This window comes from Seriola dumerili, unplaced genomic scaffold, assembly GCF_002260705.1.
Source record: "Seriola dumerili isolate Sdu_G_001 unplaced genomic scaffold, Sdu_1.0 BDQW01000468.1, whole genome shotgun sequence".
NCBI classification, from domain to species: domain Eukaryota; kingdom Metazoa; phylum Chordata; class Actinopteri; order Carangiformes; family Carangidae; genus Seriola; species Seriola dumerili.
The window spans coordinates 4,775,030-4,799,634 of record NW_019174723.1 but is presented as its reverse complement, the minus strand read 5'-3'; the positions used below and the strand labels follow the sequence as shown (position 1 = coordinate 4,799,634).

Below are 24,605 nucleotides of genomic sequence, written 5' to 3'. Positions count from 1 at the left end.
CCCACGCTTCCTGAATCCGCCCTGTGTCGGCTGGCGTGGCTGTAGACCGACGTGACTGGCGTCTCCAGGTGTCTGCGTAATCCGGTTGCCCCGCGGTTGTACGGTAGGCTTTTGGTGTTCAGTTTCCTCTCACGGTTGCACGTCCATAGCAAGTTGTAGTGCCATTAAATCCGTCTCTGCTCCTTTGCATTGCAGCGTAGCTTACGCTTCCCCTGGCGGCCGAGTCGAAGTGTGCCGCACTGCACTGTGGGTTAACGCAGCTTTGTTTTGTTGAGGTAGACTGGCTGAACTTTATCTTTATTCTAGGCGGCTTTTGTCGGACTTGCAACTAAATTATTATATTTGTCTTGGTCTCCGGGTCGCTGTGTTTAGTGTCGCGGTCTGTGATTTTTTTTTTTAATTTGAGTGTCATTATTAGTAGTTTCCCCGTGGGCTTGGCAGGTATTTGTGGGCCGGGCCGAGCCGGGCCGAGCACTGTTGTGGCCCTCTCCATGTCCTCGGCCTCCAATCCCTGGCGCATCTGCTGTTCTGTCCCTGCTGGTCCTTCTGTCTCTGTTGCCCCTCTTACTACTGGACATTTTATTCTGTATATTAACTATAACTAAAGTTTGTTTTATTTCATTTAGTAGTTGATTCTGTTTTTTTTTTTTTGTGTGTGTGTGTGTTTTTTTTTTTTTTTTTGGGGGGGGGGGGGGTGTTTGGGGTGTTTTGCCTTGTACTGTGGCTGGTTGGTATCAGTGGTACCAGTGTGGGGTGGGGTCCATGCTCTTTTTTGTCTTTTTGTTCTTTTGTAGCTGATTGTTTTGAGGTTTAGTTCCAGTTTATTGCCAATTCTTAAGATGGCCTGTTTGCCCATCATTTAGCTACCTGTGTATTTTCTCTTTGCACTTAGTGTTGATTTCTTATTTATTATAAATTGTTTACCCTTAGATTTACCCTGATGCTTTAATTATTTTCTTTTTTCTGAGTGTGGGTGTGATTAGTGCCCTGAGCTTCAGTAACTGTTTGCTGTCTCTTTCGCAGGAGAGGACCTGTGGGGCCGATGGTGGTGTCCCGTCACTGATCCTTTACTGTACAGCACTTGGGTGTGATTTGGATGGTGTGTGGTATTCACGTGTGTTGTGTAGCATCAGGACCCTTCCTCCTCCATTAATTCCCTGAGCTGTGGTCCCCTCAGCTGCCCCCCACATTAAAGCACCTACAGCATCTTGTATATTGGTACTGTAGTTGACCAAAGTGATATCGATTACAGGGCTAACCATATTTTAAAAATTGATTCTTTGTCATTTTTAAACATGAATAAAAAGAGAATATATTTTTGGAATCACGTCTCTTATCTCGGTGTTTTTGAACCTGTGCCCTTTTGTGTTATTGTGTGAGCGGCTAAACCCGCCTCTAGTAATTTCCGGGGGGTGAAATTCCCCCAGGTGGTGTTGTTGACAATCTTTCACCCTCCACTGCTCTGCCACATCAGAACTCTGCAGCTATAGCGTGCCAGTGGATGGGATTCATACTTTCTTAATGCGAATTCTAACACAATAATTGTCAATTAGTATATTAGTTTGGTTTAAATGATGCTGTGTCCAGTTCTTCCCCAAACATGATTTAGATTTTTAAGACTGATGAAACAAAGTTACAGAGGTGAAGGGAACAACAGCTAGCCGGGGAGGGGGATTACACCGCAGGGATGACTGGGAAAACATCTAATATTGATTAATCTAGGTTTTTACTTGTGCTGGAAGGACATTTGTATTGATCTTTAACATTCAAGTGATCTGTTTTTGCATGCTGATCAGATGTCCTGCCCATCCATTCCCAACATCAGTATTTAAATTCAGCAAAGTTCTCCATTAGTGGGTCTGGGAGTATAGTGCAGCTTTAAAGTTAGTGCAGCATTGTCCCTGATTGTATGCATGCTGTTTGAGCTCCCCGAGTTTGTCTCCAGACTCCCCTCATTGAATCTTAAAGAACAGCTGGAGGTAATAAATAAAAGTTAGTGGGAGGACAGATCAATAAATAAAGTTTGGTAGTCCAATCCAAAGTATTTAGGCCTGCACTATACACACACATACACAGGTGAGTGTGTTTTTAAGCAAGCACTGTCATGAATAAAATATTAGATGCCCAGTAGCAAGGCATCTTTGAACAGAAAAATGACTGCTACCAGTTTGCTTCTCATTTTCTTAAAGATTACACTCAGGCAACATCAGAGCTCTGAGGATTTTATGAGATGTTTTTTTGAGAGTGTTTTTTTTTTTTTATAAAAGAGAAGTTTCCTTTTCCTCCCTTGATAACACTTTAAAGGATCCTGCCTTTTTTAAAAAAAAAAAAAAAAAAAAAAATTTGATTCCTACTTTCGGTGCAGCGGTTGGTTTCGGTTCATTTCAGAAGGCTGTGAAAATTATCTGACAAGATTTGAAAGCTGCTTGAGCTGAGTGATCACAGTATGACTTCATCATCCTCTCGACCAAACAGTGTGAAGAAGATAACAAAGTAATTTAACTTTTTACAGAAAAGTGAAGATGATGAAAATCGTAGCTGCACAGAATCTTTGTCAATACAAGGTCCAACTAACATGTTCTCGTGGCCTTCCTCAGTAGATTGAGTTGCTGACTTGTCATGGAGATGTTAGTTATCACGTGAACATATATGCTGTATATCAATTCTTTGCAGCCGTCGTAGATTGCGAAGGCCGAACAAAAATGAGACTGACTTACGGAGGAGTTTCATTTTTCGTTAGCAGTTTCCTTACATCACGTCACAAAGTGTGGCTCCTGTTGCCTAGCAACCTCGACAACATATAAAAACGTGGCGTTTTTAAGGCCCTTGGTTTTAACAGTTGTACCATTAGCTATTGAACTGCGCTGAAACTCACTTACATTTTAAAGTGTGGGTTTTCTGTTGGTGTTTGCTGCCATATTATTTTCATTACCAGCGAACAATAAATCTTGGGAAAGGTTTGGCCGCGAAGGATCCACTCCATTGGAGCCTTCGTTGCCCAGAAGAAGAAGGGGGCATTTCTCAGCCGCATTTAAAGGATCCTTTGAAATGGGGCAGCCTAGTCATGCTGCTGTGACACAGTCTTCAAATGCAGCCTCAGTAGGTTGTGGCCCCTGAATTGGGACACAGCTATAGTTGGTCAGTTGGCCTGATTTGATGTAAATACTTGCAACAATTCAAGTTATAGATAAGGCAGAAGGCACTGTTATTTTTGGATAAATGACATTTCATTTAATTGGGAAATGCAACAGCGAGGAGAAATAGTTGTGAGTAGGAGAAGGTTGCATATTATATGTAATTAAATTAAACTTTAACAGTGGCGTAAATGTCAGTTATATAAATATATCTGTTGGATGTGGAAGGATTTGGAAAATGGTGTTCAGTTGTGCTTCATGTTTAGTCTAATAGGGGAAAGCTGCATGGGCCATTCACACGGCACAGGAAAATGCAGAAGAGGAGGAAGTTTAGAGGAAGATAAATATAGGAAGGGAATGAGGAAAATGAGGGATGAAGGAGTGAAATGCATTTGATGCTTCAGTGAATGCTGTGATTTCATGGATGAGCTGATAGGATGAGAAAAATTTAGCTGTCCGTTTCAGAAAGTTAAAATGTTTTTGTACCTGATATTTATTCATGAAAATGTGTTTTAATTTGGAAGATTTAAAACTGTGAATTGAATTTAAAATGTTTCAGGCTCCACTGAGTTTGATAAAGTTAATATGCTGACCCTGTTTTGCATTGACATGAGAGTAAACATACCATGAAATAGGTCCAATGCAAATGTAGTAATTCACCAAGTTGCTGGATCATTATATAATCCAGCAGTTTTGAAAGGAGGATAAATTAAATGTCACTTATGTCAGACAGCATGAAGACAAACACAAACAACAATAGTTTATAGTGTTGTGTTGTTTTCTTGTAACATTTTGAAGAAATGTTTAAAGTCTGACATTTACACAGATTCCGTTTTTAATTAGAAAGCAATTTGTGAAAATATGAGATGTGTGAAGTGTTTATTTTCTGTTTTCATCAATATTGTGTTGTAAAAATTTTGTATTTTAATATTGTTATACAAAGATGTTCATAGATATAATCCTTACCATCAATTAAAATTACCAAGCCTAACTTAGAGCCAGTGTGGTAAATATCAGGCCTGCTGGGAGTGACTGGGCTGCCTAAAGGGACTGTGGCTTCATTTGTTGTTGTGTTGCTGTTGTTGTTGTTGTTGTTGTTGTTGTTGCTGTTGTTGTTGTTGCTGTTGTTGTTGTTGCTGTTGTTGTTGTTGCTGTTGTTGTTGTTGCTGTTGTTGTTGTTGCTGTTGTTGTTGTTGCTGTTGTTGTTGTTGCTGTTGTTGTTGTTGTTGTTGTTGTCTTATAAAAAAAAAAAAAGATGATTACCAAATAAGGCATGTGATCGTCCGAGGGTTCAGTGGCCCTGGTCATGTGATGTTTGTTTTCTAAAATGAAAGTGGTGTTTTGAAAATGAACTAAATTCAATTTTGGCGATGGAAAACAGGGAGATGTCATCTGAGGAGTCGTATTTATCTCTCTGAACACACAGTTAGTCATCCTAGTGCGCTCACACCTTCTGTATTGCTCCAGAAGGATTATACACACACACACACACACACACACACACAGTGCAATCATCTTTCAGTGCATGCCTTCAGCCAGAGCTGCCAGCTTACAGCAGCCGAGTCTTGTTTATGTCTTCAGGCGGTGAGGTTGCTCGGCGGACTCATTGCGCTGGAGGACCTGATGATACACGCAGACCTGCAGCTCAGCAGGGAGCCGCTTCATTGCACTCATTTATTTCTACTTTATAATATTACAGCAACAACCGCCTGCGGCAGTGTTGTGAAGAAGTGCAGGATGAATTAAGTGTATGAAACGTAGCTTACCTCATTCCAAACCCTCAAGTGTGGATTATAGCTTCTTGCTAAGACAAACTGTTTTTTTTTTTTTTTTTTTTGTATGTGTTTTTTTCATGGTGATGTAGCAGATTAATGTTTTTGTGACTGCTGGTATGCAACAGTTGGGAGAAGTTGGAGCCTGTTGGAGGAGTGTTGTTGGTAATTTTGGTATCATTTTCAAAAAACCCAACTGTTCACCAAGGCCTATGGCCTCTAGCTGCCTCTTCTCCTACAATCTCTGCCATCCCTATTCTGTCTCGTCTTGTTTTCATTTATTTGTTTTTTTTATTTATGTAAAGCGGCCTTGGGTACCTTGAAAGGCACTATAAAAATCCAGGTTATTATTATTATCAAAACTCTTGCAGCTTTGCACTGTCCACTGCCCACCTGCTTGGACAGGAGCAGGTCATCAGCACTTTAAAGGCCCCATATTGTATGAAGCTAGATGTCCATGTCTTTGTTTGATCATAAAGCAGGTCTAGGTTTTATATTAATACTGTGAAAGTATCAAAGAGCTCAGTCCACAGAGAAATGCATACAGCCTGTATTCACAAACCGATCCTTAAAACGAATTGCCAGGACTTCTTTAACTTTGTGATGTCAAAGCAATCACTGCTCTCAGCCATGCCCCAAACCCCGCCCACCTGGACCCACCATTCAACCTTGCAGGATTTGGTTGAGATGTAAAACTACATTGAGACGGTTTTGGTTCTTAAAACCACAAATATATCTTCTTATAGATCAACAATTTAAATGCAAGGAAAAACATCTTAATATATCTACCTCTTTCGAACTGGTCTGAAAAACAGTTGCACCAAAGCTGATATCTGGCCGCAATGTAAGGTGAAGTCTGAACTATGTGGGAAACATTTTATTTTGGAGGTGTGTCAGGAAACAACCGGTAGTTGTACTTACACACTGTACAAAGAGGGGGACTAGATGCAGTGCATAACTATGGTTCATTTATACTTCTGTGACCAGATTTGGCCAGCAGAGCTGTTGTGATGTAGTATAGTGTGCACACAGTGTTACTATAGTAATAGTATAGAATCCAAGCTCAGCTGAAGTTTTAATACACGACATTGAAAGAAACAGCTTTAAAATGCTGGTCCTGTTTGAGGAGAATAATATTTAACTTTATTGAAAGGAAGAAAGAAAATGAACATTAAGTCAGAATGCCCTGAGAACAAAGGAGATATATATGATACCAAGATAAATCCTTGGACACTTTAGATCAGCGGTCCCCAAACTTTTTTCAGTGGGGGCCACATCAACTTTCCTTTCTGAGATGGGGGGCCGAGGTTAGTCTATAACAGGAAATGATATGGGCCAGGGTGACAACCAATATTATTGTGGAGATTACAATGATAATTTGTTGTAGCTGCCCTTCGTTTGGCTTTGGCACCACCTGTTGATTTGCAAAAAAAAGTAATTGCTGGGTGCAATGCCTGTGCTGGGGGGGGGCGCCGGCGGGCCGCTGGGCCGCCGGGCGGCTAGCTCTGCTTGCTGGGCGCAATGCCTGTGCCGGGGGTGGGGGCACCGGCGGGCCGCCGGGCGGCTAGCTCTGCTTGCTGGGCGCAATGCCTGTGCCGGGGGGGGGGGCACCGGCGGGCCGCCGGGCGGCTAGCTCTGCTTGCTGGGCGCAATGCCTGTGCCGGGGGTGGGGCACCGGCGGGCCGCGGGCGGCTAGCTCTGCTTGCTGGGGCGCAATGCCTTGTGCCGGGGGGGGGGGGGGGCGCGGCGGGCCGCCATGGGTCATCTCTCATATGCTGAGGTGCACACACATTAAGACTAGTGTGAATGTCACACGGAAAAGTTTGTCCAAAGTCCACAAGTTTGGTGTCTACGGACTCGGCTCGTCACGCTGAGTAACATATGTCAGCCCCAGCCTTCTGAGTCGCTCCCTTCCGAAGGGCCGCCATGGGCAGTCTCTCATATGCTGCTGGGGGACACGGTTAAATTCTGTGTTTTAATAATTTCCAAAAAATTTTCTCGAATCCACAAATTTGGTGTCTACGGACTCGGCTCGTCACGCTGAGTAACATATGTCAGCCCCAGGCTTCTAAGTCGCTCCCTTCGGAAGGGATGCCTCGTTAAACGTCTCCGAGGCCCACTTGCTGCGACGAAAAAATTTTGTCAAAAGTCCACAAAATGGGTGTCTACGGACTCGGCTCGTCACGCTAGTAACATATGTCAGCCCCAGCCTTCTGAGTCGCTCCCTCCGAAAGGGCTGCCATAGGTCATCTCTCATATGCTGAGGTGCCACACCAGCGGTCCCCAAACTTTTTTCAGTGGGGGCCACATCAACTTTCCTTTCTGAGATGGGGGGCCGAGGTTAGTCTATAACAGGAAAATGATATGGGCCAGGGTGACAACCAGTATTATTGTGGAGATTACAATGATAATTTGTTGTAGCTGCTTTGGCACCACCTGTTGATTTGCAAAAAAAAAGTAATAAAAAAGTCTTCGTTTAAAAAAGTCTGTGTTTATTTGAAGTACCACAGATACTCCATTTATTTTATAGAAAATACAACACAAACTGATGGTAATGTTCAAGTAAGAATGAGGTGATGTGATTTTGTAACAGGTACAGTTGAGTTAACAAACGGTAAGTGTTCTGTCTTTTACAGGTAGTGAAATAATATTAATACAGAATAGTGGTCAGAATCAGGTAGAACATGTTGCCTATAAAAAAGAGCATTACTATAATGAACATTTTTTAATATCTATTGCTATTGGAATCAGTAAGGCTACCATATCAGTGTGAGCTGTGGGCTTGCTTTCTGACTGGTGAGGAGATCGATGTCAGGTTCCATTACAGTTACAGCCAGTCTCAGAGACTGATGCAGGTGTTGATTCTGTGAGACTTGATCTCGTCGGATTTTTTATCAGCTTCATGTGTGAAAAAGTTTGCTCACAGATATATGTGCTCCCAAAAACTGTGGACATCTTTGTTGCGTGCTTTCTTATGTTGGGGTAGGTCTCATTTGGGAGGGCAGCATAGTACTTGATCAGACTGTTGGGGCTGAAACGTCTTTCAGCACATCACAGGTCTGCAACTCAGCCAGCTCAAATTGAAGAGAAGGCAGGGTGTCGTTAATGTCGGCAGCAAAAGGGTTCTGGAATGTGCGGATTTCTTTAACGTGGACATGAAGCTCACGGAACCGCCACACCGAACTCCGCCCTCAGTGTTTCCAGTGCGTCCTTGCACTTCTCGGTTGGGAACGGGACCGCCGGTTTCTCAGCTGAGAGGCTTCGAGTAGCAGGGAGATGGGTGAAGTTTGTTTGCCACCTGTCCAATAAGCAGCGCTAGTTTTAAGCTCAAATACTTTGATGTGGGAATACATGTCAGATTAGTTTTCCCTTGCCTTGGAGCTGCTAGTTGAGGGCCGTTTAAAATTTTCTGACACATCTGTTAATAAAGGCGAGGTCCCATTTCCATTCTATGTCGATCAGCTCTGGGACAGTTTTTCCCTTTGTCAGGAGAAAGGCATTGATTTCGGGTAGCAGGTCGTAAAAACACTTCAAAACTCTGCCCGGCTTAACCAGCGGACTTCAGTGTTGTAAAGCACGTCTCCATGGGCTGATTCTAGCTCGGAGAGAAAGGCTTGGAACTGCCTGTGTTTAAGTCCGTTTGCTCTGATGAAGTTTATGCAGGACACAACCACCTTCATGACAGATTCCCACCTCAGAACTTTGCAGCTTGACGCTGGCTCGGTCACGATCAAAGTCACGTCAGAAAATACCATTGTGTGAGGAGGTGAAGATGAGCCACTATTAACTATAAATAGCTCATAACTATGGTCAATTTTAATTAGAATGCCAACCTTTAAGTACGGATATGTTATGATGTTATGATAGGAAAATGCAATTTAATAAAAATTGGTTGATGTTTAGAGGGATTGTCTGGGATCGTTAAGTGGGCCACTCCAATTGCTTTGGCGGGCCGGATGTGGCCCGCGGGCCGTAGTTTGGGGACCCCTGCTTTAGATACACAAACACAGACTTGCGTTTGTGCTCATGTGTACTCAAATCAGAATATTTGCGTTGACAACAGAGGACAGATTCCATCACAGCAATTGTCTTTTGAAAGTTACCTTGGGTCAGTTTCATTCTTCAGATTTGAAATAATACAAAACAAACACACTTCAGGTTTCTCTGAGATTGCAGAGAAATATTTTATTGAAGTCGTGACTTTTGTAACTTGTAATAACCTTCAGAAGCCTAATGGCTTCTACCTCCTCCTCTCCCCTCCTCCTCCTCCTCCTCCTCCTCCTCCTCCTGGGTCCTGAGGTGTGGAGCTACGAGGCTCCAGAGGATAAGGAGGATGTGTTTGCAAGAAAAGCCTGTCCTGCCTTTCTGACCTTCACCAACGCTGCCTACCTGGCTGGAGTTACTGTGGAGCTGCCCTGCCACTGCAAACCACAACAGGTATGTGTAACACAACCTGAGGAAAACTTTGAAATAAATTAATTTTGGGGATAAAATTCATCTGTCTACTCTTTTTTTCACATGTTTATCCCATCCCAATATAAAACCACTACGCAATGTATCTCTGTAAAACATAAGGGTTATGTGCTAGAAAACTACTCATCCTACTTGATTTGTATGATACCAGCTGTGTAAAAATATAATTGAACTGAGTAGACTCCAATTAGCTCCAGAAAATAGGATTTGAAGAAGAAATAAGTGATCTAAATGGATCTGGGTATAACAGGAGAGAGAAGAGAGAATGTCTAATGTGATTTGAGTCTCTGGTATTGATCTGCTGAACAACATTATTGATCACCAGCAGATTTATTTTGCTCATTTTGTTCCCTGCGTGTTTCAGGTCCAATCGGTTGTGTGGTTCTCTAGGAAACATCTGGGCAGCTCCGAAGAGACGAGAGCCCTGACTGATCACCATGGCAACAAGCTGCTGGACACCAGTCAGGTCCCTCACAGCAGCGACCTGCAGAGCCGATTTTCCATCCGTCTCTTCAGTCTGTTGATCTTCAGGGCGGGGCCCGAGGACTCCGGCATCTACATCTGCGGCTCTTCCCATAAAGACTTCTTCTATGGTTATGACCTGGACATCCAGGAGGCACGCGTGCGCCACTTCACCCCAAGGTGACGAGGAAGACTGGTGGTTAATGTCTGTGACTTTGTGGGAAATCACACATTACAACTGTTGATTTTTAACACTGGTGATGGTGATTGTGTTATTTTACTCATGACTACCATTAATTTGTCACTGTCAAAACATTATAGACACATCCCATCATAACTGGAGATATGTTCAACATTAATTTTATATGATTATACATATAACATACCATTGTGAAACACTTGGCTGTCAGTTGTGTGTTGTCAATCTAACCTGTGATGATCCACTGGTTTGATCGTCTTAGGTTCACACCAGAAAGAACCAACAAGAAACTGAAAGTCAGAAAAGGACTCGGCTCTGCTAAGCCGCTGTATCGGGTCTTCACCAGCTTCCGGCCCTGGTCGGTGTGTGATCGCTGTGGAGTACCAGGGGAACAGGTTCGTGTGGGACTCTGCTACGTCCACTCCAACTTCCTCCACATACGCTACAGATGGGCCAATCAGACAGTCGCTTCATGCGGCTCGGGGGCAGTGCCCAGGACTTTCCGCCTTCAGAAGCAAAGCAGAGTCTGGGTCAAGTTAGAGGTCAAAAACTGTCACGTGACGTGCCCAGCTCAAGCTCCTCCGTCCTCAAAGCTCCTTTCTCTAATGGCGTTTCTCGGATACAGGTATGCATGCAGATAAGTATATAGAGGTCTCTGAATTGTTTAGTTTGCAGTAGCAGTTAAACAAATAGAAATGTAATACATCTCTAACATAATGAATCTTTGTTGTAGTTCTGCCTCACTGCCAGTAGAGGTTCCAGTGTTTTACCTGAATCACCCAGCAGACCGTGTCCTGACCCTGGGCTGCCCCAGGGCACGACCTAACATGGCCGTGGCCTGGGATCGAGGATCTGAACCCATCTATCGATCTAAGCACTTGGCAGGTAGCAACATCAGCGCCACGCCCTCCAGGCTGCTGATAGACACCGGACACCACCTGGTGTTTAAACCTGCAAAAAGCCAGGACTCAGGTACCGAGTACCGTTTACTGAACTACACCTGTGTCTATCAGGTGCTCTGTAAATGATTTGTGTTACATTTTATTATACTGCTGGCCTTCAAATAGCATCAGCATAAGCATAAGTTACTCATAGCAATTTGTATGACTTTATTGGAGTGAACCTACACCACTCTGGCACACCATCATCATCTGATCCATTCACATGGTTGCACAGCTGTCACTCATCACCACTTTAGCTCCAGCACCTATATGGCCGCCACCTTACACTCATTCTGTGTTAAATCATCTATGTTATGTTGTAGTGTGTGCTGGCCCGAATTCCATTTCCTGTTTTGATTGCCTGTTGTCTCATGTCACACTGTTTCACATCTTTAAGCAACATTTCTTTATACTTACCCACAGAGGAGAGTGGCAGCTGCCATTTACTTTAGCTGTCTTCCAGTAGGCCCCAATCAGACAGCGTGCACCGAGCTGACTTTTTTGTTGAAGCCTATCTACTTGAAAAAAGGAAGAGCAGTGAGGTTGATTTTTAAAATCTTTGCTAGGCAACCACTGAATCACCTGTCCCTAGCCTAACCAAGATTTTATTGTGAAGTAAATTCACAATCTCCACGTTATTTAAATATATTGGTTACTCTGAGCACAGAGTATTATTTCAAATCATACAATAATGAAAACACGTACCTGAAACCTTCACTACATATAAAAAAGAACTGGAAAAATAATGTAGTATTGAAGTAATACAAAATCGAGCCTAAAATAAATGTCTTTACACATACAAATTACAAAAAATATTCATATTCCCCATGTGATGTCTCCTTGATGCTGTAATAACTGATATTTGTACACTGAGGGTCTCTGTTGCCTGATATGCTGTTACTTTGCCCTTCAATAATATTTTATATTTTTGACACTTTAGTATATATTTTTTATAACATGTCAAAAGAAGACAGCAATCATTAAAATGACTTGTATTCTTTTAAGCTATTTACTATACTATCACTTACTATACTATAATATCCATCATATTCAGGTGTCTACTACTGCTGGCTGCAGGGCCGCCGGGCCGCTGAGATACGTCTACTAGTCTACGTCCATTTGGGACGTGGCCAGTCAGTGACATCACATCCTGACTTCCAGACAGCTGTAAATACCGTGTTAAAATCATATGCTGCCATGACGGCTGTGTTCTGCCTGCTGATGTTTGGCAGAGCTGGAGTCAGACACCTCAGAGACACTGCACAAACACATGTGGATTAAACTGCTTTAAACATGCTAAGCTACAAATATGATCAGGTTGTTATCATTTGTTGTGAAGGGATCATACATGGACAACAATATCAGCTTTTCTAGTTTATATATTATGTTTAGACAACTAGCTACCTCTTGTTAGCACTTGTTTAACACTGACTTGAACTATGAGACAAGATGTGAACCTTGGGCCTCGTGGCATACTTATGCTGTGTGCACCCTTGCAACATGCATCCAAAAAAACAGCAACCCTCTGCATGCTTTTTTACTGAGATATGACACCACACTACTTCCTGTTTTTTCGAAGTAGTCTGGCATGTTGCCAGTGAGTTTAAGCCAGATGTTACTATGTTAATTCCCATACTAGCATGTGGAACATAATTTTATATATATGTAGTTTATAGGACAGATGTGTAGTCTGTAATATCTTTGAAGAAAGGAGGCTCTGAGTTCAAATCCTAGGGCTCAGAGCCTCTCTTCTGATTGGCTCATCGACCTGTTGTTCCCACAGCTTGTGAGAGAAGCCTGAGAGAGATGTAAAACTACACTGAGACGGTTTTTAGTTCTTAAAACCACAAATATATCTTCTTATGGATCAACACTTCAAATAAACACGGGAAACATGTAAAATATGGAACATTAAAAGCTCTTATACTCTATATACAGTACAGTATAGTTGATACAATAGCCTATTTTACCATGAGACCTTGCCTTTCCTGAGCAGCTCATGCTAGTTTGCGTTTACAGTATATCAGCATGATATTTGGGTTAGAATGATTTGTGTATTTTATTTACTGTATATGCTCTTTATGTTCTGTTTTCAATTAGTGTCTAATAAGGCAGCACAATATTGTCTCTTGTCTATGTTATATAAATTGCATATTTCTTAACATTAATGTTCCACATTTCATCGCTTTGTATGTCTTGTATTAAGTTCTTTTGTGTTGCATGTTTTAAATGGTAAATGTTTTTTTTTAAAAAACAATAACTAAATAAACAGTGAGGCTGTGGTAGCTGAGCTGAGGTAAAAATTATATTCTCTTCTCATTCAGTTAACAGCAGTGTTTTACTCTGGTGCTACGCTTAGGACAAACTTCATTTTTCCCCCATTACTGGTCTAATGAATAAAGGGGATTGGGGAATGAGATTTTTTTTTTTTTTTTTTTTTTAATCAATCCATTGATTTTTCTTTTTTTTTGTCTGTTGTGTAATAAACAGCACAACCTCATGGTACCAGATGGCAGGACTGCAGACTTTCCCCGTGACTTGCATCTAAAATAATTAGTTTTTGAAAAACAAAATATTTGGATCTGAGGTTAAGAAAAAATTGTTTATTTAAAAAGTGTTTTATCACATTAGAATCTGTGTTTTTTATATTTGTGTTTTGAATGTGCAGAAAAAAATTCAATTTTTTGCTTGTGTGTGGGGAAACTGTTAAGAGGTCTATTCCCACCTGATGCAGCCTCTACACCGGAGTGTGAAGTGCTCTCAGGTGTGCAGCTCCTCCTGGTAACAGCCAAGAGTGAAATAGACTCAGTGAAACAAAGAAAGTCAGTGAGAGAGAGAGCAGAAAGATAATGACACTCAGATGAAAGGAGAATAGTGAGAGACAAGAAACAAAACAAGTCGAGCTCGAGTGTAGATAAAAAATAAATGAGACGGGTGAGTTGATGAATGTGGAGGGAGATGATGGGGATTTCCAATCCAATTATTTCTCTGCAAATTAGATTGGCCCAGAAGACAGAAATACAGAATGTTATTAATATTTCCTGATTATCGAAAGTTTGCATTCAAGTATTTTTGTCAAAATACCTGTAATTTTTAAATGTATTAACCTTCTAAAATGTCTAATCTTCTCTTATTATTATCTTATTTATCATACACATATAAAAAGAAATACATCTTTTTTTTCTACTTTACCTCTGTGCAGTTCAACAGACAGCAGGCTTGATGAGTGTATAATGGATCTTCACACCTGGAGTGTTGTAGCATCTGCAGGTGTTGAAGTGCCTCTTATAAACACGGGCAGCTGATGAAGAGCAGCAAAGAGACAAACAGAGATATCTGGCTTCTTGCTGTCTGACTGAGGAGACATCTGACGCGTTCACATCAAGGCATCTCTCCAACCCTGAGGGCCAGAGGGATGAACATACAGATGCTTGTTCCTCCAGCTGTGGCCTCCTCTTCAGTCCCTCTCATCCCCTCCCACCTTCCCCTCACCTTCAGGAGCTCTCAGTCGACTCCATTTTTGACTTGCAGCCAGCAGACTGCACCTTCACTAACAGCCCTGGAATTCAAACTAAACACAACCACCTTTGATTCTCACATGCTGCTTTTATTCATTCAGGGAGAACCATCAAGCTCTGAGCATTTTACATTAAATGCAACTGTAGATCCATTTGTGGCATTAAAGGGTCTTTAAAGAAAAACTGACCTCAGCTGCTGCACTGCAACCCTGAACTTATTTCAGCATTACTTGGAGGAGCTGTAAGTGAGAACGCAAATTATCCTTCCAGCTCCTACAAAGTCCATGTATTATCTGATTCAGCTGTGAATAGATCTGGTCATTGTCTGGGGAATTCAGAGCAAGCGAGTGGGCGTATTGATGGCATCTCAGAGTAATTTCTATGCATTTGAGTTGTTAAACTGGTGTGTATGCACTGTAAAACTTGTTAATAGTCAGATATAAATGGCACACTGCAAAAGTGCAGACAGTTTATTTTAAGGTTGTTGGTAAATTGATGCCTTCCTCTCATCCAGATACTGACTTCTCCTGTTCCAAGTCTGGTAGGGACCAATTAATTATTTTCTTTGTCAATTTTTATTGTTTAATTTGAACGTTATTTTGTTGATGTGTTGGAATTTGTATTGGTAAACTTGAATTAAGGGGAACAGTTTTTTCTTTTCTTTTAGAAAGGACAAAAAAACCTTTAATCCAAATAAAGGAGTTAATAGAGATAAATTCCCATTTTGTGTAAGCCTGTGTTAAGTGTAGGTTCTTTGTGGGCTGGAGGTTTTATTACTCACTCACCTAAGGTCAGCAGCATAGATTCCCACACTCAGGGAAATATTACAGTATGCTATCTCCAACATCTTTTTAAACATTTTTTTTAAATATAAAAACTATTAAATTATGCATTAGAGTTCATTCTTCCAACTCAGAAACAGTAGTTTTGCTTAAAGATCCTAACCTCAAGATCCACTCTCAAGCTTTACGTGAACTTTCACCCCAGGACAGTCTTCATCTGCAGATGGAGTTTGCTCAGTTGCTATGGAGGAGCTTCTGTAGCTGCTATGATTTAATTCACAGCTTTAGGGACTTTTTGTTCATGTAAGAGATCAAGTGTCAACCATTCAACCATATCACTTAATAAACAACATTGTTTAATGTTATGTTCTAATGTGTTCTGTACAGGAAATAGCGTTAAAATAGGTTTTAAACCCTTAACAACATAAAAAGAATATTTTTTTGCATTGTATGATTCCAATTAAAATGTGAACTGATATACAAAATGAAGATTTTAACCCAGAGCAACAAAAAAAAAAATCAGACAAGACTGACAAATACCTCTGCATAATTCTGTTAACAGAATTTTAAGAGACAAAATTCAGTTCAACATGATTCTTTTCCCTTGTGACTGTTTGACCAAAGGTTAGTCATCAGTTTATAGTTAAATTACTCTTCCTCTGGGAACTCAGACATTGAATTTACTCAGATCTAATCTCGTTAGATTTTTATCTTGTTCTACATGTGAATGGGCCTTTGTTTTTAGAAAATGTGGATTGATACTTCTGTCAGATTTCTTCCTCTGTTAGCTCTTATTTTTATTCTTTGAGTTTCAAATTTGTTTTCCCCCCACAATCAATCCTGTCCCTTTTCTGGCATCTTTCCCCCCAACGATCCTCCACACCTCCTCTCCCCAGGACTGTGAATCATGCTGGTTTTCACTGTAGCTTCACAATCAATCAGGGACTGATTTACGACAGGGTTGGAAGAGGAACAGTTAACTGGCCGTGAGGAGAGACAGCCAACAGGAGTCCGGGCCTCAAGGTGCAAGTGGGAGAACCACTGCACTCAAAAGTGTGATGATGGTGGTGGTATCACAAAGCATGCACTGGGCCAGTTTGGGAAGGGTGGGGCTAAATGAGAAGTCATTAGAACCAAAAGGGTTTATCCTCCAGGGAGCTGCCTGGTAGATCAACAGATAACTTGTTGTGGTGTGGTGAAGAGGAAGCTAAACCTCTCTATTCAATTTACCAGTCAATATGTGTTCCAACCAAGCGGCAACCTCCAGGGTTGAAACATGAAACCAACAAAGAAGTGCCAAAAAGTGCAATTCCTCTTGTGGCCACTTCAGGCTGGCTCCAAAAAGGAGTCAATCCCTATAGACTCTAATGTTAAAACATCCAACTTAACATACAAAAGACGGTTTTGGTCTATAGCTAATGTCCTCCTTCATGACAAATGAATGTGGGGTGAAATTTTATATAACTCACCTGTTTAAATTTTGTTAAGACTAAAAAGTTATACATAATTGAGGATGTGGCCACTTTGACTGACAGCTGGTTGAGCGTACACTTGCCTCAAACCAGCATGCACCGAAGTCTCGGCTCCACACATGCTCCACCTCTTTGCCCATTTTTGGATTAGCCGTAAGTTTGGCGGAGTCAGGCACTGCCAAGATGGAGACGGCAGAGCAGCCCACTCTGAGATTCAAACCTATGGGTGACTGTTGTTCCAAGCTTCACTTATGAACACTGGGTGGTGATCAAAACAAAGTAACGAACCACAGTAGAGCCACAGCCCTGTCGCACTGAATGGAGCCAGTTGAAGCAGTTCACATGATCAGCATGTGGAAGGAGGACTGGAAGGAGACCCAGCGGCAGATCTATAATATGTTGGAGGATGATAAATCTGGGCTTGGAAGACCTCAGGAGTAGGAAGGGAGCTTCAAAGTTGTCTTTATCTGTTTGACTTATCCACTGTTGAAGACATGAAGCAAAAAGACATCACCAGCACAGGTTCTGGATTTTTGCCCGTCTTTACTGTACTTCAGATGTCATTTCAACCACTAACAGTGTGCAGAAAGGTCACAGTAATTGTTTGTGTTCACAGATGGAAACAAGAAATGGTGCAAACTGAAGATGCTGCAGCAGCTCTCACAGTAAAGTGCATTCTTGCCACATGTCCTTGAACAAACAGCAGATCGAGACTGTACTCCATCTTATCCTGTGCAAAGAAATATGCTGCTGATTTTTATTGGAGGTGAATGGGACGCCGTCGCTTCCCCGCCACACTGCTTATTTTCCCAGTTAACTAACTGGTAGCTCCCTGATAGCGAGCCGATTATAGCTGACAGTTGGAGAACAGAGAAGGTGAGGGAGAGAAATTTAGACCACACACCACAGCCATTAATCAACTTGTTAGCGCATCCAGGCCAGCAATGTAGCATGCCGGCTGTCTTCTGGAAGATAAATGAATGGAGACTGGTGTCTTAACCTTGTTTTGCCTCAGGAATACAGACAGAATATTTAAAGCTTTCTGCAGCAGCAGCGCTACCTGCCCTCTGCTGTGCTGCTCCACTAGATCAATGAGAAATAATTCCAGTTATTTCTCATTTACTGCCATCTTGTTGATTGAGGTAATTGGCAAAAATGTGAGCACATTCATTACAGCACTCTGTGTACCTCTCAGTCAGCAGGGAGTGCCTCCAATTTGGCCTCAGGAAACAATTACAGGACACTCCCTATGGAGGGTTTGGGTGAAATTGGTGAAGCTGTGAATAATTTTTTTTTTCTTACAACATCAAAATTCATCATGTACTTGGTGGAATTTATCAACTTCTCCTCGTATCCTCTGATCTGATGCCCCTATTGGTAGGATGATATCACCTTCAAAGACTGTGTGTGACTGTATCCTAATCTGCCACCGCTGTAGCCAAGGTTTGATTAACTTTGGGGGGAAAAAAAATTGTACTTCCATTGCACTTCCTCCTGGTTCTGTTTTCAGGCCTCAGAAAATCTAGCCAGGGAGAGGAGGCTTTGGCCAATCACAGGTCTTTTCAGCGAGAGTGTTCCTATTTGCTGCTCTGCAAACGCAGATGCGTGTGCGCTTTTGGTAGGAGATGGGATGTGAACAATTATGTCAACATGGAGCAGAATCTCAAAGGAAATGTTGTGGAATCCAACACACAAAGAACTGAGACTGTTTAAGAGTAAAGGGAGGAACTACCAAGTATTAGTATGGTGTTCCTTATAAAGTACTCACTGATTGTAGTTTTGCCATTAATTAAATTTTTACCATCATTGATGGATGGTTAATCCATTTCCGCACAGGAAATTCTTCTTTTATTCTTATGAGCCTATACAAAGCTGTGACTTCTCATATACTGGCACCTAATTAGTCACCATGGTAATCACTAATCACAGTCACTTGATTATGATCTTTGTAACATGGGTGTCTACATTGCACGTACTGTTTGCTTTTTTGCAGTTGAGTGCAAATGGGCAGATGTGGCATGTGTAGCTCCTGGAGCAGTATGATGATTAAAGTCCCGTCTCAGGCCCACCAGGCTAACTATTAGACCACTCCTGCTCTTTATCTTTATTTTGAGGGGTTTCATTTGATAACTGCATCCCCTTTCTCTTTCTTCCTCTCTCCATTTCTCCTCTCGTTATATTGTTACACTATCAAATAAAGGCAAAACCCCAAATCTTACAAATGGGTGCAGTTATACAATAGTTTTTGCCATATGTGAAAAAGTTTAAAGCTTTAAAGGTCCCGTTTTTAAAATTTCCCTGTGTTTTATTTGAAGTGTTGATCCATAAGAAGATATGTTTGTGGTTTTAAGAACCAAAAGCCATCTCATTGTAGTTACATCTCGTCTGTCAGGCTTCTCTCTGGAGCTCTAGTAACAACAGGTGACCCAATCAGGCTCCGAGCCTCTCTTCTGATTTAGATGCACCAACATTGATGTCTGATTCCCCACATGAGGATGTGCTGCTTTTACCCTGTTATTCTTGAAGCAGGTTCATGGAGCTGCTTTATTGCTGTAGAACCATTCTCTATTTTGTCACATCAACCTTTTTAAAAATTTCTTTTCATGGAAGGCTGTGAATCTATTGCATTTAAATGGCAAAAGCATAAACGCAGTGTTTTGAGTAGAATGGGAGACATTAAGGATAAGAAGGGGAAAGAGGAATGAAATAAACCCTTATATCTGGTGCTGTTAAACCAAACCAACATAAGGACGAGAAGATTCCCCCATGCAGGTAGCGAGGAGGAAGCATAAGAGAGGAGAAAATAACAGTATCTCTACGGTCTGCGGTGAACCGCGCTGGCTGATTCCCCTGCTGCTATTTACAGAATGAGCCACTATTTTCCAGTGTTGCACATGTAAATGCTCACAGCCCATTCCTTTGAGGACTTAGACATTACATGACACATATGATAATATATACAGTTTTTTTCTCTCTTTACCCCCAGTGGTATCCATCCATCCACAGAACTTGGTGGTTTTTCTGCCTCCACTCCATCACTATGGAGGTAAATCTAATTGAGTTTGTGCTCACAGCATTTTGAAAATGACATTTAAAAGTTTGACAGCGACGTGCCTTAAGGGCCAGATAATCCACTGAACACTCTGTTAACAGTTTCCATGGGGACGACTGTATTTCTGTGGTTTAAAAAAAAGAATAAAAAAGTAGTTCCAATCAAAAACTGAACGGTGATGTCTATGGAACATTGAGAGAGAGAGGAGATTGTTTTTGGAAAGACACTCAGCCGCAGAATATTAAGATAAAATGTATTTTCATAGCATACATGAGTGATTTTGAAAAGTACAGAGAGTGGAAAAGAAAAGAAAATCTAGTGATCTATGCTCCTACAGCTCCTGCAGAGAAAATCCCACAGCCAATTTGTGATGATGGTTCTTAATCTGTCTGTATGTAATTTATATGAACGCGACCTTTGCTCTCTGGCTCCATATTGCTCATCGAGCCAGTTTTCCTCTGGAGAACACACTAACAATAAAGTATCGAACTGGCTAACCTGTTACAAGCGCATTTACTTTAAGATTAAGGCTCTACTGACTTGACTGCACCGCTTGGCCCTAAAAATGTTTTGGCTGTTTTGCCTGTGTGTGTAAAATTATTGACTTTGGGACTCAAACACACTTCAGACAGCATTTTAACCTCATAATCAGAGTTTCATTTTAAATCCAATATGCTGCACAAAACAAAAATGAAAAATGTTTAGGAGTCAAAACACTTATATTTCGCACTGTACATCCAGCAGACTGAAACTAGGACTTCGTCAAACATAGGTCTGATATTCAGAAACCGTGGCAGTGTTGGAAACAGGTGCAACTTCAGCCGCAGTGTCACAACAGAAATCCAAATCCGAAGTGTCAGAAAAAAAGTCCAACTGAGGCAATTGGCTGTGACACGTGGCAACCAGCAGCGGTCCATTAGCACCAGTCACATGCTGTTGTACATGTGGTTTTTCTTTGACTCATCATCATCTGCAGGTCTGGTTCTCTTCACCAGGTGGTAAAAGGCTGAAAGACACAGAAAGGACAGTTGTTTCCTATCTGTGTTGACTTATAATGATGAATCATTTATTCCACTAATTTTTTATGTTTAATAAAAAAAAATAGACAAATTTCAACAGTGATGTACAGTACTTGATGTCTATTGTATGTTGTATAGGTGTGTACTTTTACCAGGGTAACACAGAAACATATACAAACAGATTGTGTGTGTGTGTGTGTGTGTGTGTGTTTGTGATGGCTGTACAAACTCAGCAGCGACTTTGTTCAGCTTGGCCCCTGACAGAGCGTTGTAGATTAACGCCTCCTTAGCGTTTGTTCCTGCAGTGACAAGGAAGTGATGTAGAGTTTGATGCCTGCCTGAACATTCAGACAACACACAAACACACACCGTAGCTCACAGTGATTTGCCGATGCAGTACATAGCAGTAAATATTGCATGTCTCTCTCTGGTGTGTGTGTGTGAGTTTGTATGTCTGTGGTCCCCATGGCTTTAAATGAGTTTAAAATCCTTGGAACATAATGCAATACAGAAGTGTTGTTTATTTATTATTTAGCACTTGTGTTTTATGTAAAGCTTTCTGCAGCTTCTAGTTGTGCTTTGCTTTATCACAAAAGATGTTCTTTAGGCTTCCCTGACTTCTTCAGAAGCAGGAGGATGTGTAAAATAAATTCAAACTTGTAGAAAGCTTCAAAGTTTCAGGATATCCTGAAGTTCTTCAGTGATGAGTGATGATTTTCTTTTGTACATGAAGGACATGATATCTGTTTGATAATCACACAAAGTGTAGCATGTTTGACTTAAAGCATTATCAGCTAATTCTGTATGGATTTAAGGCAATACTAGTGGATTGGAACTTTGCATCGACCAATACACAAGTTCAGGTATCAGAATCAGAAAAAATAGTATTGAAACATGTCTTAACAAAAAGTTATGGAGCTGTAATATTTTTCAGACAAGACAACAATGTAATTGAATACAGCAATAAATTAAATAAATTAAATATATAACATTGAAAATGGTGTATACAATGAAACATGAAGCTTTATACTTTTTCCTTCCCCACTAGCTGATAAAATACATTAAAATTTGACTCATTTTATTGTTTTTCATTCATTTCATTTTGGCACACATTTAATCATTTATCTGTTTTCCCCACTCAACATTTCTTTTTTCAATTTTCCTCATGCATACAGAATGAGAGGAGCGATGATGAATGATGAATAATTGGTAAAAGATCAACAAAAGGGGCCTAAACTCTGGTGTATGACATGTGTAATAAAAACCCTGTGAGGCATGCGTGTAATAAGGAGCTAAATAAATAAATTTGCAAGCCAAGCAGCTGGTGTTTAATAAACCCTCTGAGACCTGCAAAGACACTGAAGGTCCTGGTCTCTCTGATCTCACTGGAATCAGAATGAATCTTTCATCCTTAAATGACCTTCAGGCTTATCTGAAGGAGTGTTCCATTAAAATCTCACCAGAGGCTTCACCCTTCCTGTGTCATTAATCCCAATCTGATTGTCAACACCTTTAATTTCCTGTCTGTCATTCACACTCTCTCCCTTCATTTAACCTTTTCACCATCTCTTTGCCATTTGCATTTCCTTTCTGTTCCTGTCAATACTTTATTGTACCTTCGTCAGGACAATATTTCTTCTCCTTTCTCCCTGTTATCTGTCATTTTTTAATTTTGTTTATGCGTTTTCTCTTTTTCTTTTGCTGTTTCACCACTGCACCAGCCCTCTATTCATTTCATTCTTCCGTATTTTAGTGTTCCACTTTTCTTTCCTATTTTTTTTTCTTTACTCACTTTCTTCTCCCATTCTTGTCCACACTTTTGTGACTTCATTAAGTTGTTCTTTGCTATTTGGAAGTGATTACCCCATGATCTATTTCTGATCCATGCTTCACCATTATATCAGTACTTCTTGCACCACCTCGGAAATGTGTTTTAATATAGTTTTTAAGTCAGTTTAAAGGAGCTATTTTTAAGTCTTGCAATTGCTACCAAGCCAGTGTTAGCATCTGTATCACGTCTTTTCTTCTAATGAAGTAAGCACGCTAACCAGCTAGCTCCAGATCGTCTTGGCATATCCTGATAGGGACTCACTGCACTGCTTCATCTTAGCATCCAACATTGTTGTGTTTGCAAGACAAGAGGTTATAATACATCATCTGAGCAGCACTACTTCTTCAGGGAAGCTTGGACGTTACAGTGACTCGGTATCAGAAAGTGACAAGACGGTCCAAACCAGGCCGGAGATAGCTGGTTAGCATGCTAAATTCAGTATAAGAAAAGAAGTTATAGAAACAGAAGCAAAACAAGAGTGTTGCTCACCACCTCTGGAGACAACTGATGGGAATAAACTAATGAACTTTGATACTGAACTTGCAATGTTTCTTCTACACTGGTAATTAAACAGCTATTAATGCTAACATTCGCTATACAGCAATAGCAAAACTTACTAATAGCTTGATTAAGTCAGGATTGCAGTCATCAAGGATCTGCTTCAGTTTCACAGAACATCCATCAAGGTGAGTTAGCTAAGTAATCTACCAGTCAGTTTGTAATCCTGGTAACTTATAACCAATCATTTGCTGGTTTCACAACCACAGATCTAGCTGGTGATTGGTTGTGGGAAATGCTAAGATCTGCATGTAGCCTGCGCCTCAACATTCTTTCTATTACAAATGAAGCAGCTTTATGAGCTTTATAGTAGGGAAGTCCTGATCCAATCCTTGGGTACCGTTTAATATGCAGCTTTAATAAGTTTGAATGGCAGCACTTATGACTAAATGCCTGAAATGTGCATTATAAATAAATTGGAACTTAGAAATTAAAACTGCTCATCCGTGTCTAAAGGAGAAAAAAAATCAATTATGAACCCTTTCTGTGATGAGTCCATGGTGAAAATAAATGCCAATTAAGCTGCACCATGGAGCATTATCAGAGAAAACACATACATCTACGTCAGAGAAAATGCCTTGTTACATTTAATTTTGATGCTGAAGAATCACCAGATTTTTCCCGATTAGATTCTAGTGTCAGTATTATTACATATGTGGAAGCTATAGTGACAAAAAAGAAAAAAAAACATTTACAGGTACAAAAGTTCCAACATACTGACAAAGTGTTATTTAATTTTCCTTTCTGGCATTATAATATTTCAGCATAATGAAGATGTATAAATTTACACTTGTTGTTGTTGCTGTAGAATGCCTGTCGAACTAAAGTAGGTGGGTTGGGATAATTAATCTAAGGTCGACGGAGTCCTTCGCTCTTTTCTATGACTCATTCTGTTTGTATATTTATTTTCTGTAATTTGCTGCCTTTTCTCAAGCAGCTCTCTCCCTGCTGAACACTGCAGCACTGAAGTCAAACAATAGAAGCAATAAGCAGTAAGGAGATAAATGACTGGAGGAGGGACATAATTCTGTCTTCTTTCCCCTGGTTATTCCGGGTTAAAACACAACATTAGTCCTATTAAGACTAAAACATTCTTTTCATGCTTTTTTGTTTTCCATTATTTGCTTTTTTTTTTTTTTGCATTATTTTTCGACTGTTTTCTGTAATACTTTCCTTCAGGCTCGAAGATATTGTAATAGGTCATAAATCTGTTCTTCCCATCTATGTATTCAATTCTTTTTTTTTGTGTCGCGGTATTTTCTCTCTACATCATATTCAATCAAAATTTTCATCCATTTTTCTCTCATGTCGTCACCGTGTCAATTTATTTCCATCTCTGTCTATCGTTGTCTCCCTTCTTTCCCTGCCTCCACCATCTCTTCATCTATTCTC

At 40.8% G+C, this 24,605-nt stretch overlaps 1 protein-coding gene and 1 long non-coding RNA gene across 2 annotated transcripts; both read left to right on the top strand.

Annotated features, from left to right (window-relative positions):
* Nucleotides 1-10: 10 nt before the first annotated feature.
* On the top strand, nucleotides 11-1,269 carry LOC111235114. The gene is made up of 3 exons (XR_002665666.1): nucleotides 11-103; nucleotides 196-275; nucleotides 1,024-1,269. It is a non-coding gene; the product is annotated as an uncharacterized LOC111235114 (long non-coding RNA).
* A 7,909-nt stretch (nucleotides 1,270-9,178) lies between these two features.
* fam187b (family with sequence similarity 187 member B) lies at nucleotides 9,179-12,326 on the top strand (the record flags this gene model as incomplete). The annotated part of the gene is made up of 5 exons (XM_022763446.1): nucleotides 9,179-9,343; nucleotides 9,744-10,021; nucleotides 10,303-10,665; nucleotides 10,774-11,012; nucleotides 12,036-12,326. Coding segments are annotated over 5 exons (1,272 nt in total), but the record flags the coding sequence as incomplete, so codon positions are not given.
* Between the last annotated feature and the right edge of the window lie 12,279 nt (nucleotides 12,327-24,605).